The sequence below is a fragment of the Nothobranchius furzeri genome, chromosome 9, assembly GCF_043380555.1.
Source record: "Nothobranchius furzeri strain GRZ-AD chromosome 9, NfurGRZ-RIMD1, whole genome shotgun sequence".
In the NCBI taxonomy this organism is placed as follows: domain Eukaryota; kingdom Metazoa; phylum Chordata; class Actinopteri; order Cyprinodontiformes; family Nothobranchiidae; genus Nothobranchius; species Nothobranchius furzeri.
The window spans coordinates 37,413,853-37,436,183 of NC_091749.1; the positions used below are offsets into that span (position 1 = coordinate 37,413,853).

General features: G+C 39.2%; 2 protein-coding genes across 3 annotated transcripts; both read left to right on the forward strand.

Annotated features, from left to right (window-relative positions):
- Positions 1 to 3,433: 3,433 nt before the first annotated feature.
- On the forward strand, positions 3,434 to 9,485 carry LOC107381633 (F-box/LRR-repeat protein 3). Its single transcript, XM_015953404.3, has 6 exons — positions 3,434 to 3,664; positions 6,011 to 6,215; positions 7,707 to 7,871; positions 7,951 to 8,073; positions 8,306 to 8,477; positions 8,686 to 9,485. The coding sequence occupies exons 2-6, from the start codon at positions 6,012 to 6,014 to the stop codon at positions 9,324 to 9,326; spliced, it is 1,305 nt and encodes a 434-aa protein (XP_015808890.1). The 5' UTR covers positions 3,434 to 3,664; position 6,011; the 3' UTR covers positions 9,327 to 9,485.
- A 3,149-nt stretch (positions 9,486 to 12,634) lies between these two features.
- On the forward strand, positions 12,635 to 21,793 carry lims1 (LIM and senescent cell antigen-like domains 1). 2 transcript variants are annotated; one of them, XM_015953406.3, is made up of 10 exons: positions 12,635 to 12,776; positions 13,498 to 13,654; positions 13,798 to 13,864; positions 16,825 to 16,945; positions 17,139 to 17,288; positions 17,431 to 17,581; positions 20,238 to 20,330; positions 20,412 to 20,460; positions 20,596 to 20,671; positions 21,330 to 21,793. In XM_015953406.3, the coding sequence occupies exons 1-10, from the start codon at positions 12,748 to 12,750 to the stop codon at positions 21,442 to 21,444; spliced, it is 1,008 nt and encodes a 335-aa protein (XP_015808892.3). In that variant the 5' UTR covers positions 12,635 to 12,747; the 3' UTR covers positions 21,445 to 21,793. The 2 variants fall into 2 exon arrangements, with proteins under 2 accessions (XP_015808892.3, XP_015808891.3); XM_015953405.3 differs by lacking the exon at positions 21,330 to 21,793 and adding an exon at positions 20,880 to 21,156.
- Positions 21,794 to 22,331: the final 538 nt, after the last annotated feature.

Below are 22,331 nucleotides of genomic sequence, written 5' to 3' on the forward strand. Positions count from 1 at the left end.
ATCAAGTTTTGACCCCTGCACTTTTTACCATCCAAAAACAATATTACGCTATATTAAATTGACAGTGGTTGAGCTCTAGGACCAAGCGGAAAACAACCGTTCGTGTTGAAGCCTGTTTCCTGAACATACTGTAAAGGTATCCCCCCCCCCCCCCCCCCCCCCCACACACACACACACACACACACACACACTTCTAAAGTGAAAATTACGTCCATGCATGGATGTGAAACCAAACAATGTGGTGTGGCTTTGGTGTTACTCTGGGCTAGAGGACTACCAAAGTGAGCCGACCATGATCAGAATGAGTTTTTTTCTTAAGGTGTTACTTTTTAAATTTGGTGTACAGTGCAAACCAGCAGTTTCCTCAGCCCTGGCCTTACTAATGCGTCGAGGCTTAATGACAAAAGCACTTCAAAAATAAAGAGAAGACAATGCGACTTCGTAATTGGAAAAAACAAACACTAAAAGTGATTAAACAGCTTGGCTGCAACATGTAGAATGTCCAGTTTTAGCTGTTGTTGTCCTTAAAGAGCAAGTCACCCCCAAACCAAGTATTTATTGCTGATAAACTATACAAATGAATGTCTAATTGTGCTGTAGACATGTGTAGTCAATAATTTGGCACTTAAGTGCATTTTAGTTAAAATTTAAATATTCTGCCTAAAACTCAACAATGTGCCATGGTCAGGTAAAAACTCCACTGCATTTGAATTTAAATCTGCCATGGCTATTGGCTAAGAAGTACACAATGACGTTAGATGGTACATTGTGATGTCACAATGTTGTGAGCCTGCGTGTGTATTTGTTAACGGCTCCGCCCTCTCTGTCTGCCATGCAACATCATTTGTTGCTTTTTTCAAACATGAAGTGGGAGTGGAGTAAGACTCTGGTAGGGGGTGACTTGCTCTTTAAATGTTCCAGAGGTCTTCTAACTTACCATAGAAAGATCTAGAACAAAGGTGCTCAACAAATAACATGGTAACAAAATAAAAGATGAGCCACGTTTCATCGCAAATAGTTCCACCCACCAGCTCCCAGTTCAAATCCTGGCATGGAAGGAAATTTTTACACCGAGATCTGAACATTTTAGCACACATTTAAAGGAAAAAAAACTTTCCTTCAACTTTCTTCAGATTAAAACTAAGCAAGGTATCCTGCACACCACTGAGGAGGTTTATGATTGATGCTGGCATCAAGGATACATTTTGGCTTCTAATGACACTTTATGGATCATTTTCATGAGTGAATAAGTCCCTTTAGCAGCCTAATACTGGGTTTTAATGTAAAATGTAACTGCAGTGCTGTGAGCACTGACCGCACGATGGCAGTAGTGAGCTGCAAAAGACATGGATGAGTAGACGGTCTGGATTAGTTCACTTAAATATTATCATGGATTTGGATCTTCTTTACTAATCCAGCTCACCTGCTCCCTTTAATTTTACAGATCATAAATGTTTTATTCTGGATCATCTTGATGTTTTAACATGCATCTGTCATTGATCTTAATGTAATAAAACAAACATTGCCTCACATCACGCTCACCTTTCTAAACACTGTTTGCTTTTTGATTTAAAAAAAAAACTATCATACATGGCTGCTGATGGGCCAGAAACCACATTTATTTTGGCTTAATCCATCTTAGCTGTTCATACGTCCTCCACTATGGAGTTATGACTCTAAACTTTTAACCCTTTGATGCATAATGGTCACTACAGTGGACAGGTACTCAAAATTGTTATTTATTTGTTTTTGCTATTAAGCACAGCTGTTGAAGACTTAATTGCATTTGAGCCCCTCCATTTGGACTTCAGTAAGCCAAGCCAACATATTTCATGCTCAGAATGCACGCTGTCCACTGAGGTGGACATGTAATAAATTATTTGTAAATTATAAAATTTTACAAAAAATATTTGTTGAAATTTGTTTCATTCACACTTAAAGATGGATGAAAAAAATTGTTAAAAAAATCATGGTTGAAGATTTCATAATTCATGCATCAAAGGGTTCATCATGGCTTGGTGGTAAAAAAACGGAAAGATATGAAGGTAAGCGGTTTTCTAACAAAGAAACCCCGAATCTCATTTCTAAATGTCACCAGAAGCTTCAGCTTGGAAATAGGACTTCTCAGACAGCCAGAATTTAGCTGGGTGTAGTCTGAGTGAGGGACAGTTTATTAATTAATTGGATTAATCAAAACATTTACAGTCTCAGAGGGATATGCCGCGCAGAGCCGAGACGTTGGAAGTCAACTAGATTAGAAAGTCACAGGCTGCATTTTAAAGAACTGTTAATATCTGAATGAGATGGTGAAAAATTCCAGAGCCACTTACTTTGCTCAGCTGATTGCTGTAAGTAAAAATAACTCAAAAGTCTTCTTTTTTTTCTTCTTTTTTTCTTCGCTTCTGGAGGACATAAAGGAAATACACGATCGCCCTTTCAGCTAGAAAGAAAGACAAATACCATGGGCCTAGCCCTTGAACACTAAAAAGACCACCAGAGGCCAGATGCTGCTCAAGAACTGCAAGGACCCAAAACTCACCTCGCCCATGTGTGCTGACCAGAGCCTTGGTGGCTGTGATGATTGTCTTTGTGAAATACTAAAACATAAACCCCATCATGGCACATGACTAGATTAGAGAGAATTTGGCCTTGTCACTTACTGATGAAAATGTTCACCTGAAACATGAGGCCAATTGAAATTAAATGGACTGCTTACCATTGCAATTGACTACATCTTCATATCAAGCCAGGTGGCGACGAGGGACGTTCTGATTGAGAAAGGTTACCATCGACGAGATCCCCACTCCAAGACAGGAGGAAGAAGAGCATACCACTTAAGAATTTGTGGGAGGAGAGGTTTGATTGAGGTCAAAGATTAATTGCAATGGCCTGAAGCTGTGTTGCTGAGCAATGAGAAATGGTTTTGAGTATTTACAGCAATTAGCTTAAGAGCTATTGAAATAAATCACTTATTTTTAAATAAAAATTCTAATAAAAAGGATCAGAGCTTGTGAAATGTGAAAACAACTGCTGTGTTTCATTGGTCTGGCTTAGTAACAATTGAGAAATGGTTTCGAGTTTTTTGACTGATTTACCTTGGAGCCATTGTCAAAACTTATTGGGATTGGATCTTGTGAAATGTTATAAAACTGCTGTCTCATTGGTCTGGTGTAGTAGCAATAGCATCATAGAAAAATGGTTTTGTTTAGTCTGTGTTTCACGAAACACAGACTAATCCCTAAAGAAAAAAATAATAAAACACCCCCTCTCTTGATTTACTTATTAGCTTAAAATTACAATTTATTTTGTTTGAGCTGTTAAACACGTCTCTGAGCGAAACAGCTCCCCCTAGCTACCGTTCACTAAAATGGCAGCCCGCTGATCCGCACAGCCACACAAACGCCATCTTTAGCTGAAGTACCACTGAGGCAGAGTTGTGCACTAGAACTAGGTCAGCCGTCTGGGAAACCCAAACACTCGCGGAAATTTCACTTTGAAAGCTTCCAGCCAGTGATTGCTAACACCCGGTCCCACCGTGCTGTCGTATGGTCCAATGTGCTTGATCGGTCGGCCAGCTCCAACGCAGTTTTCTTCTTGTGTCGGTCCCGGTTGACGTAGAGCGTTAGCCTCTGGATAAACAGCCAACAGAGGAGCTGAAAACCAGGTGAGGGGGCGAGTGGGTCGACTAAAAGTAACAACTTAAAGTAAATTACTTGCTATATTTTAATGTAATTTATATCACGTGGCTACTGTTAGCTGCAGATAGCTAAGAGCAATGCAGTTGGTTTGAGCTAAGCTAAATGTTTTAGCGTATTTTGTAAACGACGTCAACATCTTTACACGGAGGTACGTATTTGGGCAATTAAGTATTTTCAGAGGACATTAGGCCCTTTTAACAGGTGAGTTTACCACCAGGTACACTTTGTGTGTGTGTGTGTGTGTGTGTGTGTGTGTGTGTGTGTGTGTGTGTGTGTGCGTGTGCGTGCGTGTGCGTGTGCGTGCACGGTTAGAAACAGAAGGAGGCGTGACCTGCGCTCCAAAACAAAACGGAGCTAGCTCCATCAAAAATCCAGTCACATCTTTGCTTTTATAATGAGGATTGGTTATATTTTAAACGAGTTAAGAATAAATTACCAGTAAAACAGCTTTCTGGATTCAATACATCAAATGGTTTTAAACTTCGTACTGGAAAAAAAAGTTGTTTTATGTTTCAGCTGATAACAAATAATGTAGGTGAAGCAGTGAACAGCCTCTTAATTCTCAGCTGTTGTCAGACTTCAGTTTCTGACTCCTAAATAACCTTGGCAGAGACACGTGACTCCTGCTAATGCTAGTTGTGATGAACAAATATTTGTCATCCAATTAAACAGGAGGATAATCAATACACAAAATATATGTGGTTACTTAAGTAAGTACATTTTATTTATATAGCATTTATCACAGACATAAAATCAGAAAGTGCTTCACAGAGATCAAAACAAAATAAAACAAAGTCATAAAATCATAATGATCTCAAAGTAGAATTAGATTAACAGAAAAAAGTGATACAATTTCCAAATGTCATTACTTCTTACTATAATTCTGGAATAAATGTATTACTATTTTTTAACAGTTCATTAGATTTCTGGAGAGCATTTTCAGTAGGGATGTGAGTCTTAGAGCAACTCACGATTTGATTCGATTCTGATTCTTGGGGTGCCGATTCAATTCAGAATTGATTCTCGATTCTCAATTTAAATCGATTCACAATCAGTATTAACAAAGAGTGTCAGCTCCAGGATTAACTACTTTGTTGTACAAGTCAGTTAAAGCTATGGGACATTTTTATTTGACTTTAAACTGATCATGCTCCAAAAAATGCAAATTTACAACGTAAAATAAAGTGATTCTAAAACTGTAAACAGAAGCAATCTTTTGACCAAAAGGCAACATTTATTTTTGCTTACCTTGTAAACTATAACAAATCTGTAGTTACCTAACAGTAGCTTTGAAAGTAATACTTTTCAAGTATGTGTAGAAGCAAGTTACATGAGTAATCCTGAGTACTCATTTATCAACTTAGAAAATAAATATGAGAATATCTCAAAATTCTGAGTATGAAAAAATTACATTCAAGTGCCCTCTTATCAGCAGGTTCAAACATAAATCATCTCAATCCATGGGACCACAAAAGTAAACGCAGTACTGACTCTCCTAACAAAGATCAAAAAAGTGCATCTCAAACCTGTAACATGCCAAATATTTGAGTTCTTGGAATCAATTCTGAATCTTTATAAATAAGAATCCTGATTCAGACTTGAATTGATTTTCTTCAGCACCTCTAATTTTCAGCACCCCACACTTGGTGTTTCATGGGTCCTGACCCTAACATTTGGAACATGCGTTATAAATAAACATGTCGGACAGCAAATCCTGTTTTTGCTAACCAAATTTTACACTGTTTGGGAAGAGCAATCCAAAGATATAGTTGAAATATTAATAGTCTCTGTGTTGTTAACATGTCTTAGAAAAATCACGATTAAACTTCTGATTGAGGTAAATAAACTCAAGGCAATGTTTAGTCATGGAAGGAAAAGCACTTTTAAATGAAAAGTGCAGAAACAACTCAAGTTTTTGGGATTAAACTGTTGTCTGGCCTCGAGAAAAGCACCTATCTGTGGCTGTAAGAGACAAAAATGTTTTAGTTTGCTGGGGAACTTAATGCTAGGGGTCATGTGGTCTGATGAGTTTATATTTACAGTTCCAGAGTGACTGGAGCTTTGAGATAGGAAACTAAATGCGAGTAATAAACCTCTCAGGTCAGTTTGAACCTCTGGAGTTGCTTTGGGTTTTCAGGTCAAGGTTCAGATACATTTCCAAATAAGGTCAGCTTCCTAAAACCAGCTTTCTCCTACACAACTAGATTTTCCTTTACTCATCTGAACAAGATATTATCTGATAATGTCAGAGGTTATGCAGTATAGCTACAAACAGATCAGGATTTCAATGAAACCCTTCTATGTTTTCCAAGGATGAAGCGAGGTTTCCAAGAGAACGAACGGGAGGATGGAGGAGGCCCCAGCAGTGGGAGTGGGAAGACCCTGAAATGGTCCCATAAGCAGAGGAGAGAGAATGAAGTGGTAGAAGAGGGACCCAGCTGGGAGTGTTTGCCACAGGAGATCCTATTTCACATTTTCCAGTACCTACCTCTGCTGGACAGGGCCTATGCCTCTCAGGTACACATGTAGTAATACTTTTACTGCTGCTCTCAGTATTTGCCTGAGAGTAGCTAACATGTCATTCTGAATAGTCTTCATTCTTTTGAAGAACTCCCCGGTGACTGCAGCAGAAAACCACCACAACTATCTCAAGTCATTAACCCATTGAGTCTGAACAAGGTAGACTTAGATTATTTTAGTGGCAGCACTGAGTGAAATGCCTCGTGCAGTAATCTCTCTCACCGTACTGAAATAGGAGCTCAGTGCATTCTGTTTTCATATTTAATCTGAAATGATTTAAACTCTAAATGATATTTAAAGGGGACACCTGACTTTTTTCCTAAGTTATAATAGTTCTATATTCAAAACAAAATATGTTCATGAAGTTCTTTGCAGAAAATTCCTCTTAGCAATTTCAGCACTTTTCTTCTCATCATATTCAGTACCTTCCAGAATGAGCTGTTTAAGGGCTCTGTCCCTTTAAGAAAACAAGCTGGAGCTGGCCACGCCCACCCATCCCCACTCAGGCTGCTGTAGGCTCCAATATCTGGGAGGGGCTCAGAGTAGAGTAGCTGCTCCTCTAGCTGTAGCACTCTTGTGCACGTGAGAGGTGGTACTATGCTCATTTCCCTGTTTGTGACATCACAAATTGGGAGTTTGAAAAACCACTTTTTTTAGGCAGATCATTCCTAAAACCAAACACTGACAGAAACCGGATAGATGGATTTTTTTCACACTTTGAGTGTTTATAGAGGCAGTAGAGATCCACATGGCAGCAAAAAGATGCAAAAGGTGAGTTCTGCACAATATGTCTACTTGAAAGGAAATGCAGTGAAGAAATCACATAAGAAATATTTAAGTAAATCTAAATATTGTGTAATTTAAAGGTGAATAGAAAAAGTAGTCAAGCAGTAAGACCTTATTTGGGGATTTAGGTAAATGGCAGCGTAATGTTTCCTTCAGTTATTCATTACAAGCATCAGAGGCCCTCTAGGATGGATTAAGTATTAGATTTTATAATAATAATAATAATGCATTGAACTTATATAGCGCTTTTCTAGACCCCCAAAGACACTTTCACACTCTCACATTCACACACTGCTAGTGATGGTAAGCTACTTGTAGCCACAGCCGCCCTGGGGAGGTCTGACAGAGGCGAGGCTGCCATTTGGCGCCGTCGGCCCCTCTGATCACCACTAACACAGGCAAGTTGGGTGAAGTGTCTTGCCCAAGGACACAACAGCAGGATACCCCTGGCGGGAGCTGGAATCGAACCCATGACCCTCCGATCATGAGGCAACCCGCTCTACCACTTGAGCTACTGCTGCCCCAATCAATGTACACACACACATAGACGTCTAAATATTACCTTTACATTGGAGTTGGAGAGGTTTTAAGCTTGTTATTTCAAGGTTCATGGTACATTTATTACTATAATAAGCCTCTTCTAAATCAATTTGTGTTGGTAAAACATATAGAGTAGTACAGTCAACCATGTTACTCCTGCAGGTGTGTCGGGGATGGAATCAGGCCTTCCACATGCCGGAGCTGTGGCGCTGTTTTGAGTTTGAGTTGAACCAACCAGCCAGCTCCTACCTGAAGGCCACACACCCAGACCTCATCAAACAGATCATCAAGAAGCACTCCAACCACCTCCAGTATGTCAGCTTCAAGGTACGACGGAGTTTTCAGGTGGATTCCTGTCTTCTGTTGAAAGGGGAGGGGTTTGAACTGCCATCCTTCCTGTGTGCAGGTGGACAGCAGCAGAGAGTCTGCCGAGGCGGCCTGTGACATCCTCTCTCAGCTCGTGAATTGTTCTTTGAAAACTCTTGGCCTCATCTCTACGGCCCGGCCCAGTTTCATGGAGATGCCCAAGGTAAGCCCGAAGGGATGTGATGAGTCGCCCGTTACAGGATCTGATCAGTGACCAGCGTCTGAAATTCTTCTGTTCTGATGAACATCTAATGCCGGTGGAAGGGTCAAGGGTCGTCTCAAGGCTCTTTACACATCGTTTAAGAGTTCAAATGATGCAGGAATCAGTGCTTGCCTGTATCTGCGCCATCTTGGCGGTTGCTTTTAAATGTTTCTCTCCTGTTTCTGCTCAACAGTCTCACTTCATCTCTGCGCTGACGGTGGTTTTTGTCAACTCCAAATCCCTGTCCTCCCTAAAGATCGATGACACCCCAGTGGACGACCCCTCCCTTAAAGTCCTGGTGGCCAACAACAGTGACACACTCAAACTGCTGAAGATGAGCAGCTGTCCTCATGTCTCACCTGCAGGTACTGATCAATTAAAGAAATGATTGACTTTGTTCCTGATAATCATGAATAATTCATTTTGATTGCTTGGAAGCGTCGTTGATCAGTCTTTTTATTTTTATTTCATTTTGATTTTTGTTAAGTGCTCACCCGATCTGTTATTATTTTGGCGAGGTTTGCAGGATCATCTGATTCAACTCAAATCTGACGTTCCTGCGTTTGTTTCCAGGCATCATGTGTGTGGCCGACCAGTGCCACGGCCTCAGAGAGCTGGCTCTCAACTATCACCTGCTGAGTGATGAGCTGCTCATCGCTCTCTCCTCAGAGAAGCACGTTCACCTTGAGCACCTGCGCATCGACGTGGTCAGCGAAAATCCTGGCCAGCAGTTCCACACCATCAAGAAGAGCAGCTGGGACGCCATGGTACGCCACTCTCCCAAATTCAGCCTGGTCATGTACTTCTTCCTGTACGAGGAGGAGTTTGACATTTTTTTCCGCGACGAAATCCCCGTTACGCATCTTTACTTTGGGCGCTCCGTCAGCAAAGACGTGTTGGGCCGCGTGGGGCTCACTTGTCCGCGTCTAGTCGAGCTGGTGGTCTGCGCCAACGGGCTACGGCCGCTGGATGAAGAGTTGATCCGCATCGCCCAGCGCTGCACGCAGCTTTCCGCTATTGGCCTGGGGGAGTGCGAGGTGTCCTGCAGCGCCTTCGTGGAGTTTGTTAAGATGTGTGGAGACAGGCTGACGCAGCTGTCCATCATGGAGGAGGTGCTGGTTCCAGATCACCGTTACGAGCTGGATGATATCCACTGGGAGGTGTCAAAGCACCTGGGCCGGGTCTGGTTCCCAGACATGATGCCTACATGGTGAAGCTCTGCTGTAGGTTTGCAGAGGTGTGTGTGTGTGTGTGTGTGTGTGTATGACAGAAATATCATCTGTCGTCTATCTGATAAAACGTATTAGCTTAAAATAATGTAGCATTTGTTATAAAACTGTCTCACTGGTAAATCATGTTTTTTTTTTTTTAAACTTCATCAAAATCTTTTTAAACACTTAATTTTCACCTTTTCCTCCCGAGACTGTTATTTCTGCTGGAAATTTAGAAGCTCGTCTGGAAAGAATGGGGAATAGATGATGAACTTTGGGATTTACTTGACTCACCGAGTTGTACCACGTCTGTATTTGTGACACTCAGAAAGACGGTGTAAATGCATTTTAGCTTTATCATGATTAAATATATTTTAAAGCAATAAACTTTACATGAATCACTTTAATATCGCTACTTTTTCTAAAATATAAAATCTTGTTTAAAGTGTCGTCTTAAATTTAAATGTTTAATCCAGATGTGGTGATTAGGACGTTTTAGAATTATACATGCATTTAGTTGGAGTGATAAGCTAAATTTATTCATTTTTTTATGGCTCCATGTGTTGATTATATTCAAACATTTCGTTGTGTGTGTGTGTGTGTGTTAAGCGTTGTTCTAGACTGGGTGGTGTGTGTGGGACTACAAACGGGTAGATAATGGTGGAATCAGTTTGGTTTCGGTCTCCTTTATTCCAGCTTGGCACTTTTTCAAGTCTCGTTTAGAAAAGTAAAGCCGTCTCTGTTTGATGAGTAGACGGCTAGTGCAGCTTTTCTGTCTTCTTAACCCTAAAGTACATGTAAATATCTCTAAGTAATTAACATTTTTGTTGAAATTACAGGCAATTGAAACATTGCTTGACCCACCTTTTTGTTTAAATTGTAAATAATATATATTTTAAGAGTTGGGAGCAAATATAGTTATTTGTACATAATAGATTCATTTTCAATGCACTTTTCTTCTAAGGAAGGGTCCGACATTAGCGAGAAGTCGCCACTTTCTTTGGTGTTGATCGTTTTTCTGAAATGATCGCGTCTAACAAAGGCTTTGGATCAAAATGTGTAATTCTTTAATTATGTTGTATGATTAAACATCATCCTGCCATGGTAAACATGCTCATCAAGACAATCGGTTAACACGAGAGCATCATTTACTGCAGACTGATCTACAGACACATGATAGAATTAGGTAAAATAATTGTCATTTTATTCAGTTTCCTTCTTTTTCTGCAGTTCTTTAAAATTAGTAAATATAAACAAGGAGATGTGAGTCTTTAGATTGTATTTGATTCTTGCATTAAAAACAAAAAGCCACACCACTGAGCTTCTGTTAGTTTTTAACCCTCTGGAGGCAGGTGCTGCAGATTTGCAACATTAAAACCTACCTACCTGGTTACTCCACATACGTGTTTCATGAGCCTTTTTAACTCAGAAGTAAGTTTCAGTGTAAGGTGTGTGTATGTCCCCGTGTTGTGGTGGATGGAAGTTGTGCGGTTCCTGTTTGTGTCGCCGAATGTTTCCTGAAATGTTCTGATGTGTAATTTGACTTTAAGGATGTCACAAGGTGGAATGTACGAGGATGTTGGGCTTGTGCAATGGGGCTGTAGTTAATCATCATGAGCAGTTAAGAATGAATAACATGCTCTTTATCCCTTTTTGTATATTCTAATTATTTCTATATGAAGCTAATGCATTGCTTTAATATTTGCTCATACATATTCATTGAATATATATTATTATTAATGGCAACAGGATTTCGTTCATTGCTAACACTCATCATTTGTAAATGCACGCCCCCTGCTGGTTAGTTTGGAGAACTGCATCTGCACTAAACGCATACATACTGTAATTATATATTTTTATTTTAAAAAGCTGCATAATGAGATTTGTTGAGAAGTCACTTGTATTTTTTTCCCAAAGTAAATTAATTTTTTAGTGAAAGCATATTTTGTGTGGATTTATTTTGGAATGTTAACAGTTGGTGTTTGTATTTTCAATTTGTAATTAAAAATGTAAAGCCCGCTTATTTGTGTAAAATTACGTTTTTTAGTGGGTACATGGGTGATCTTGTGTATATAAATATGTGTTTAAAGTGGGTGTAGCTTTATTCTAATAACATGTGCATTCAAATAAAGGTTCCTACTAGTTACCGAGAATACTGTGGTACTTGAGCATGTCCAGCACTTAACCAGAATATGTAAAGCTGATTTAAAGTTTTCACCAGAACAGATGGCAGCTTGTTGTGGACGTGCTATCTGAGGGAGTGGAGGCCTGCACAGATTCCCTGTGTGGCAAGCCTATCTGATATATAAGAGAAACTTCACCAACTGTTGGAAAAATCCTGTTATCAGGTTAAAACATTTTTCATTCTAGATGTGAAACTTCACTTGTAGGTATCTGGAGCTGAATCACAACAAACGTCATCTCAATGTACATCACAAAGTTGACCTCAGTTTATTATGCCAGATAGTTAAAAGTTTCCTTAAAAGAAACCCAGCAGATTGCATCGTGCCACTGTCTTGTTTCCGAGACTTTACAGTAATCCCCATACTAAGCAAGCATGTAGCGATGGTGGAGATGCAAACTCCCTTTTAACAAGAAGAAACCTCCAGCAGAACCTGGGTCAGTATGAGCAGCCATCTATCACAACTCACTGGAGCTTTAAGAAAACAGCAGACACATGCACACACATACAACATACACACCAAGTGGCGTTTCTATAGCTGCATACGTTGCAGTTTCTTAATAGAGATTCTATTTCTTCACAAAATAAAACTGAGTAAATTTTTAAGTAATGCAACAGGTTAACTAGTAGCACCTTCTATGTTAAAGAAAGTAAAGTTTTTATCAGGAGAGGGAGATTGTCTAGTGGTTGGCAGCAGTGTGCCAGCTGATGGCTCCCTCATTAGGCCACCACAGCTCAGCTGAACACCAGTGTAGCTTCTTCTGGGGAGAGAAAACATAAAATTAAAAGCTGAAATAACAGGAAATAATGCAATTGGAAGGTCGGAGAAAGTAGCAGGAGGTCAGGTCCTCCAGCAGTCTAAGCCTATAGCAGAATAACTAAAGAGATAACTCAGGATAACCTAGCCTCTTTGAAGTGAGTTTTAATTAAATCCAATATTAAAATATTCCATCAAACTCTTAAAGAAATTATTTCAAACAAATTTAAATGCTATCTCAGTTGTGAAAAACCTCAAATTGAAATAAACTACCTTCATTATCATTGGTTTCAATTTAGAGTGGCGGGGTGAATTCTTGTTCACTAGTAGGAGCGCTTTATTGACATTTAACATTAGCACGAGATTTGATTATGTGCCACAACGGTTTGCCGTACAGACCAACGATAGTTCATCTCGACAAACTTCCGTAAGGAATAAACATCCCAATACTGTCTGCCTTTCTCAGGCTGTGGTGCTGAGAGGTGATGCTGGGGCTAGCAGGGATGCCGGGCAGGTAAGACTTTAGATAGTAGGTGTTTGGAGCACAACTTTCAAACCAGTAACGCGTAAGTTAGCGTTGAACCCAGTGAGCTAAAGGCTAACATGACATTAGCATGCCAACGTAGCAAGGTTAATTTGGCTAACAGCTTTTCTAAAATGTATCCAAAAATAAAAAAGTGCATAAAATGTTTTTACTCGTCTCATACTATGCTTGAAAGATTTAGTTGTGTCCTCGAGAAGTGTTTAATCCGAAAATGTTATGCTAGCATTATATTAGCTTAAATCTCATCATCTGCTAACTTATTCATAATAACCCTTTTAGTTTTGTTTTAGTACCACTTATCTTTCAGGTATATTTATGCATTTAAGTCACTCAAATACAAGACACGGAAAAATTTAGATGTGACAAACATTTTTAATCATAAAATATATTTTGTAAGTTGTGTACCATAAATTAGCATATTTGCAGGCAAAACCTAAATCAGTGATCATAGAAACGTGAAACACTGTTCAAAAGATAAAATTACAAATCTGTTCATTCTTTGATTTGTAGCTGTGCTTTAAGCCTGTGTATGACAGACCTCAGTAATTAATTGAACAGTGCGGTGACTTGTTTTCATTCATGCAGCAGCTGTCTCTCCATTCATGGTGATGTGAGAGTGAGAACATTATAGTATAAACTTGAATATTTAGAAGCAAAGGGACTGGTGTATTTATATTGTGGTTTGTGACAGCATAGCCAATGCCCTGGCAAGTGCAAGCTGCGAGCGATGCAAAAGTGGCTTCGCTCCAACTGAGAAGATTGTCAACAGTAATGGAGAGCTGTACCATGAGCACTGCTTTGTATGCGCCCAGTGTTTCCAGCAGTTTCCAGAAGGACTCTTCTATGAGGTAGCTCTGCACACCTGCTGCATACTAGTTACTGTATTTCATTCAACAAGGCAACACAACAATATGCCATGTTTTGTGCACAAGTCGGTTAGCCTTTCTCGCTCTTAAATGTTGCTTACATTTTCATTGTGGTTTTCTTACAGTTTGAAGGAAGAAAATATTGTGAACACGACTTCCAGATGCTCTTTGCTCCTTGCTGCCACCAGTGCGGTGAGTGTTGGATAGCCTTAAGTGATTCTTTATGTGTACTTCTGCACTGAAAGCAGAAATGAAGCAAAGCAAAACCAAAATCACATGCCTGCTATGTGGGTAAATGTAGTGCTTGTGCTTCTAAGTGTTGTGGAGATCCAAACAATACATTTATTTTAATTCTTAATTCAGCCACTGTATTTGGAACGTTTGTAGACAGATAAACAGATACTGACATATTTTAATGTGTGTACAAATACAAGAAACATGAATATTGATTCTCAACCGTACACCTATAAAATCAAATTTTCCTCTAGCTATTACTAAACTTTAAATACGTTGGTAGTCACCCGTTATGACATGTTCAATGGGTCTGAAACAACCATAACCCATTTATAAATTTCTCAAAACACATTTTACTAACAAACATTTAACCTGGGTTTATAATCAACATACATTTGAACCATTTCTTAATTATACACTAAATCACATTTTAAACTGAAACAAACATGTTTAGAAAGACAAAGGTAAAATCATAGAGACTAGTGACGTATCAATCTACACTCAAAATACCATTAATGTTCCCCACATTCATGTGTTGAAGTTCATTCAATGATTCAGCTGAGTTTTTTTTCTGCTTCTGGTCAAAAAGATGAATCAAAAATGGGAAAACATAGTGAACAACATTTATACAATGGAAGAAAAAAAACTCCCTTAGATTGCAAACAGAGAAGTTTAATAGGATTGGGGCTAATTGGAAGTAATAATATTTAATATAAAGTAATGTACAAGTAATCTCCAGACTGGTTTCGGTGCTGATTGATATTGGGCGCGAATGCGCACCCCTCACCTATAGTTCACAAAGTAAAAAAAAAAAAGTATATCAAAAGGAAAAGGGGTTATGTAACGAAAATTTTATCCTACAATGAAAGATTTTTGGAGATTGCAAAACATGTAAATATTATTGTAAAATAATTATGTACCTTTCATAAATAGAGTTTAAAAAAACAAAAATAATGATAAATCATATTTAAAAATCGTCCCCAATAGTTACTTTATGACCTGAAGTAACTTTAAATTGTTTAAAAAAGTGTTTCTACCTAAAAAGCAGGAAATAAATTTAACACATAGGAGACGCTGTCTGGTTTCCATGGCGATCTCTCGCATTATGTTATGAGAGATCTACGTTTCTGTGGGATTAACAAAGTCTATTATATTCTATCTACATCTTTAGGGGAGGTATTGGAGCAGCCAGTGACTTAGTCTCTCTGTGCCATCTACTGGAGAAACACTGTTACTGCATCTGCAGATTTATCCCATGCTGCTTAGGGGTAGCATTTTACAGAGATGAAACAAATGTGAGCCGAAATTCAAACGCATTTCATAAAACAAATAACACATTAAGTACAGCTGACTGATAAATGGGCACAACTTATTTTCAAGGTTCAACTTTCTGCAAACAGAAAAGAGAATGTTTGGATTTAGATGCAAGAGATGACAACAATGTGGAAAAACATCTGAGAATTTCAGAATAAAACCAAAGTAAGATATTTATATTTGATTCATGTCTATTCGAGTCTGAATAGGGATGCACCACATAAATTTTTTTGGCCGATACTGATATCCGAGATTACTATCACTGGTATGGCCGATAAACAACATCTGCACACACACACACACACACACACACACACACACACACACACACACACACACACACACACACACACACACTTATGCTTCTGAAATCAGCAAATTTTGTATAAATTAAAAACTATGCAAGCTGAATTTTTGAAAGTTTGGTTTTATTTCCATAAAGTGCAGTTTGCTAAATGTTATCAAATGGTAAATGGCCAGTATTTGATGTAGCGCCTTCTAGAGTTCAGGAACCCCCAAGGCACTTTACAACACAATCAGTCATTCCCCCACCACACACACATTCACACCCTGGTGGTAATGAGCTATATTGTAGCCACAGCTGCCCTGGGGCACACTGACAAAGGCGAGTCTGCCCTTCTGGTCCCTCTGAACACCACCATCAGGCAAGGTGGGTTAAGTGTCTTGCCCAAGGACACAACGACAACCACAGCCTGAGTGAGGCTCGAACCTGCAACCTTCCGATTACAGGACAAGCACCTAACTTCTGTGCCACTGTCGCCCACATATATACACACATTTACACTTCTGAGATGGTTACCATCACTGTCACATGACTAAACAATTACACATCACCCCCTCACTCTCTGAAACAAATACGCAGACAGACGCAGGACTGAAATAATATCGGTTGGTAATATCGGCCTAGTTTTACTTCTCAGGACAATTCCGATATGTTAAAACCTCGGCTGATACCAACACTGATGTCGATTATATTGTGCATTCCTAATTTTGAAGAGAGCTGCATTTATTTGGCGGATGTTTTAGTGAAGTGTCAAATTTGTATAATAAAAAAAATTAAGGCAACATATTGATTTGTATTCTTTTGTGTGCAAAAATGCTCTTAACTCATTTTTGGCAAATGTGGAAAACTTGATTTTTCTTGTACAAAAAGAAAATTAAAAAAATCATCTTTCCCCAGTACTTTTCTTGTGTGACCCTTTCTGCAGGAATGTAACTCTACCTGTTTGATGGATCAGATTTCAGCCTATCATCACAACACTTTATAGTTTTGTTTTGAACGTGTCATTGATATACAGACTCCCCAAGGCATCTTCTCTGCTTTTTGTTTGAGACACTTTATCTCAGCATGCTCACCTCAGAGTGAGAAACAAAACAAGTTACAGCAGATGTGAAAAGGGTCCACTAGCAAGTATTTATCTGTTCCAGTTGAGAGATTAGCATGCTTTAATAAAATGTCACTAAAATAATACCAAATAGAATCCTAGTAAATCTGTAAAGTGTAGCATGTTTGAGGAATGCACCTAGAGTTGACCAACTGAAGTCAGAATCTAGTGACACTGATGTCAAATCCTTTCTTCCAGGGGAGTTCATCATAGGGCGCGTGATTAAGGCCATGAACAATAGTTGGCACCCTGAGTGCTTCTGCTGTGACATTTGCCAGGCAGTGCTTGCAGATGTGGGATTTGTCAAAAATGCTGGCAGGTATGTAATTCCATTTCATTATAGCCTTGAAGTAACAGCACGGCAGCCTGCAGAACTGGTGGTTCAGAGCTGGTGCTTCTGTCTGCATTTTAACAAATAGGAATTTTAAGCAGCTGTAATCAAGTGTGTAGAAACAAAATTTCAGCCTAAAATTCCCTGACAAGCCTTTGTTTTCCACCCTCTTCTGTTTCAGGCACCTGTGTCGCCCATGTCATAACCGTGAGAAAGCTCGTGGTCTAGGCAAGTATATCTGCCAGAAGTGCCACGCCATCATCGAAGAACAGCCGCTGATCTTTAAGAATGACCCGTATCACCCAGATCACTTCAACTGCAGCAACTGTGGGTCAGTCTAAACACTTTATAGCACTAATTATTTGCATGTTTTTGTAAAAAATTTCACAGAACGGCGTTGTGTGGATTCATAAAAATGCATTATTTAAAATCGGTATTCAAAGTGTCCTTGACATTTTTTTCACCACTTCTAGGAAGGAGTTGACAGCGGATGCAAGGGAGCTGAAAGGAGAACTCTTCTGTTTGCCGTGCCACGACAAAATGGGCGTCCCGATCTGCGGTGCCTGCAGGAGACCCATCGAGGGCCGTGTGGTTAATGCCATGGGCAAACAGTGGCATGTGGAGGTTTGGGACCATTTTTCACCACATTACATAAAGTTTTAGTCCTACATTTTTATTTAGGAGATTCCTTTTTGTCTTGAAATGAAAAAGAACATTTTTATTACTTTTCCGTGTTTTTACAAGACAACAGCAGAGAAGAATGTATGACTTTTGACATCTTCAAGCATTACAGAGACGAATGAGTAATCCTATCTTACCTGTGTGTTTATATATATATATATATATATATATATATATATATTTATATATTTATATATATATATAAATTATAATAGGGCTGGGGGTAAACGATTATTTTTAAAACAATTATTCTGACGATTATTTTATCGAATAGTCGACTATTCTAATGACTATTTAGACAGTTAATCTAATGATTATTTTTCTATTGCACAGTTAATAAAAACCAAAAAATCTAATAAATTCCTCAAAAAAATTGATAAATTGTTACTGTAGGAGAATAAACACTACAGGCCTTCCATTTTGTATAACACTGCTTTTATTGTGTTGGTTGGTTATGTTCTGGTGATTGTAGAACTTGGGAGTGCAGGCTGCTGCCTGAGAGGTGGTTGGAGACGGAGTGTCTCCATGCTGCTTTGATTTGGTCACTTATGTGCGTGAGGCGAGAGATGTTACGACTCTTCCTGGGGAGTTTGGCTCGTGTGCAAAAAGGAAGGGACAATAACAGGATTTAAAAGTGAAAATGGTGATCAGGTTTATTTACAACTACAAAAAAACATAAATCTTTCCATCCACAGGTTGGGAATAATAAATCTAATTCGGCCTGTGGGGAATTAAAACAAAAGTACAAATAAGTAGGGATGTCCCACTGGGCAAAGATTACAGGGTTCTGGACCAAAATAAGGATCTCCAAAGGTCCAAACTCTAAACTGGGCGGTTAAACCAAACTCAAGGTGATATGTTTTAAACTAAACCGAAAACCCACAACACTCTAAATGTGATAAAAGGGAGATCTACACCACAAAAAGATGAACTCTAAACCAAAACGTAACAGCTTATCCCAACGCAAGAAGCTGTTAGCGAAGATGCTAACAGTAGCTTTACCAACATTAAGTTCAAGTTACCAAGTTTAAATAAACCAAAAACACCCAGCAGCAAACAGACCAGCACGGAGGAGAGACTGCTACCACCAAAACAGCTCTCCTAATGTTTGAAAGAAGCTCCTTTATGAAGAGAGAAACGCTCCCGGTGATTTTCTACATCTGAGATAGAGACGAAGCAGCGCATCTGACCCCGGAAGTTGTTGTCCGTTGCCGGGAGACGAAGGCGGGCAAAACAGGAAAGGAATCTAGTAGAGGACGGACATTGTTCCGGGTCTTAGGTATTTGGCGGAGATGTTAGTGAAGGCGGAGAAGAGGGCGAACTAGAGGAAAAATGGACAGATTCCTCCTCTATTTACAAACTCCTGGTGATGCAACGAGTGGGCGCGGTGCGTCGACTTCCGGATCTGACGTCGACAAATTTTTAGAATCGAGCCGTCGACGTCATCGAGGCTTCGCTACAGCCCTAATATACAAACCAACCAACGGGCAAACTCCACCTGCCTGAAGCGAAGGCAAAACGGAAGAGAGAAAAATTGCAGTTCCCCCTGCGTCCACTAGGGGCTGGATCCAGAAAGGAGCAAGTTCCCATTGACTTTCATGTTAAAAATGCCAACCTCAGAGCAGGAATAAACATGCTTACAGCCTGGTTCAAAAACATTTTAGTTTTAATGTGTCTAGTTTACCAACATGACAACTCTGGGGGTGGTGAATCTTTTATTAACTCGTCTGCAGTCGGGTACAGTGCAGCCATGGTACGGGCAACATCACTTGACATGGTTTAGCCAATAGCGATGGCAAATTCAAATTAAATGTAGTGCAGAGTTTTAACCTAAAGAGAGCGCTATAATTACAGTTTCAGTCAAGGCAGCTTTATGTAGCACATTTCATACACCGAGGCAATTCATTGTGCTTTCTGTTAGCAAGAATAACATGAACAGTTAAAATCAAAGTGACAGCACAATTAAAATACACACATATTACATTTAGATTTAAAAATTAAAAAGAAAAGACAAAGTTAAAAAGTCTTTTTTTAATGTCTATAGCACTATTAGATACTCCTTTAGTTAATCAGAAAAAAACATGTTGATTTGGGAGTGACTCGCTCTAAAAGTAACCCAGGAAGCTGCAGAAGAGATGGTCAAATATTTTTATTCTTGGATGAAACCAAAATGCAAAGTTTTGAACTTTTCAACATCAGACACCCAGATACATTTTCTCAAACACAAAAATGTTTTCCTTAAATGTAATTTTGTCCAAAGATAGTTTCAGTCTTTCATTTATATAACATATAATCTGGTGCTGAGTTTGTGTAAAAATATTGAATACATTTTAATTGCAGTTACCTGTGTGCATTCATTTCTAAAGGTTAAACACTTTCTACACTATTCCCTTAAATGAAGACATTTTGTAATATGAGCCTCTAACCACTTCAGGAAAGTAAATGTGGTGTTTTGCAAAAGGTTGGTTGAAGTTTGAACACAGGCCAGTGTTTTAAGATGCGAAAAGCAAAATGACATGGCGGTGTTTCTGCCTTATTAAAGGACTCCATGTTGGTTTCTCTGTGATGCCACTCAGCAGCATTTGTTCTTTGTTTGCAGCACTTTGTGTGTGCCAAATGTGAGAAGCCTTTCCTCGGTCATCGCCATTATGAGAGGAAGGGATTGGCGTACTGTGAGACTCATTATAATCAGGTAGGAAACCAGATTTGGCTTTGCAGGACAGAATCGGCTTGCTAAATAGACACTTCATCTCTCTGTTCCTCTGCTGTCAAGCTCTTCGGCGACGTGTGCTATCACTGCAACCGTGTGATTGAAGGCGATGGTGAGCATCAGTGTGATAAAGCACATAATTACTGTGTTGTATGCCTCAGTGATTTACAAAGTGTTGCTTTGAGATGCAGCCGCTGACTTTCCAGGATCTGGTTTATATTTATTTATTTTGTCTCTGTGACCCCAGTTGTTTCTGCTCTCAACAAAGCCTGGTGTGTCGGTTGTTTCTCGTGCTCCACCTGCAACAACAAACTCACTCTCAAGTAAGTTCAAATGTTGATTCCTAGCTTTAAAAGTTGAAACCCAACTATGCACAGCTCTTGTTTTCTCTAACTCTTCCTTTAACATTAATACTTAACTGTGTGTGTTTTCACACCTCAGCTAACACTTGTCATTTCTTTGGCCCTTTCCTTTTTTTCTCCTCAACATCTCCTTTTACACGCCTCACTGGCTGCATCTGTGGGAACTCAGAGATAAGTTTGTTGAAATTGACCTGAGGCCGGTGTGCCGGCACTGCTATGAACGCATGCCCGAGGAGCTGAAGCGTCGCCTGGCTCGACGCGAGCGCGACGCCAAAGACCGCAAGAAAAAGCCAGCTGTCTGTCTGTAGATCTAATTCTTAAAATATTCACCGCTCCATCCTGTAGCTGGTGCAGCTGCTGCCTTCCTCCTGTTCTTGCTTCCTTCCTCTTCGTCTGTCCAGCATGCTGTTATTTATTTGTAACTCCTGCACTAATCAAATTTAACATGAAAGGATGTTAAACACAATCTCAGTTGGATCAAGTTGCTTTAGTTTTAAAAACAATTTATTTTTGAATTATTGAAAGCAAAAAAGCTGTGAGTGCTCAGTTGTTTTGTTACCAATCAACAGCTCGACACCCCCGTCCTTCAGTGTTGGTATTTTTTCTTTCCCTTCTGCAGGAACAAGTTTGTTGAGTTTGACATGAAGCCGGTTTGTAAAAAGTGTTATGAGAAGTTTCCTCTTGAGCTCAAGAAAAGGCTGAAGAAGTTAGCTGAGACGTTGGGACACAAGTGAGCCGCGCCAGCATGCTCATCACCTGGAAGTGCTCCTTTAGTGTCTGTGGTGGTAAAGTATTCAGGGGAACTGCTGCAGAACAACGTAACGAGAGCAAGGAGGCTGAATAAAGAACATTTTGATAGATAAACACTTTGAGGTTGGGGGTTCTCCTACTTCTGCCGAAGTCTTTGTCCAAATCACTCTTTGAGTTACTCTGCAAACCTGTTTCAGGTTTAATGCAGAACATCAATAGTAAAAAAATTCAAATCTGAATTACAATATAAATATGCATCGTATTGGTCTTTTCAAACACATTGTTTTTGATGCTTTTAAATAAATAAATATATATATTTTATACATTCCTAAATAATGTGCCTCCAGCTTTGTTTGGGGGAAAGATGAAAAGCTCCTTTCTTCCTCTACTATGAGTGGAAAAGTTTGTTTTATTTTGAATTTAAAAAGAAAGTTTTAACAAAATTCCAGCTGTGCCTTGATTATAAAAACTGCTCTCCAATAGTCACGTAAGCCTGAGTGTATCTGTTCCAGAGTGTTTGATTTTTTTAATGCATACCTCAATACAGGCTGAAACTACGGAATGGGATTAGAGCCACTTAAAAAAATAAGAATTATTAAGACTTCAATCTCAGAATTCTGACTTTTTGACTCCTGAGTAAAATATGATTTTCTCTTTTCAGTGTGCCTAATCCCCTTCTGTACTAAAACAACCACAGAATTCTTCACCAAAGTCTTTTCACGCGCATGTTTTATTTCAAGAACTCATATATTCGTGAAACTATAAATGAATATTTAATCGAATCATTATAGCAAAATGATGGATTGTAATGTAGAAACTCACTTATTGATGCCTTAAAGTTACAGCAGACCCATGGTTTCGGGGTGTACCA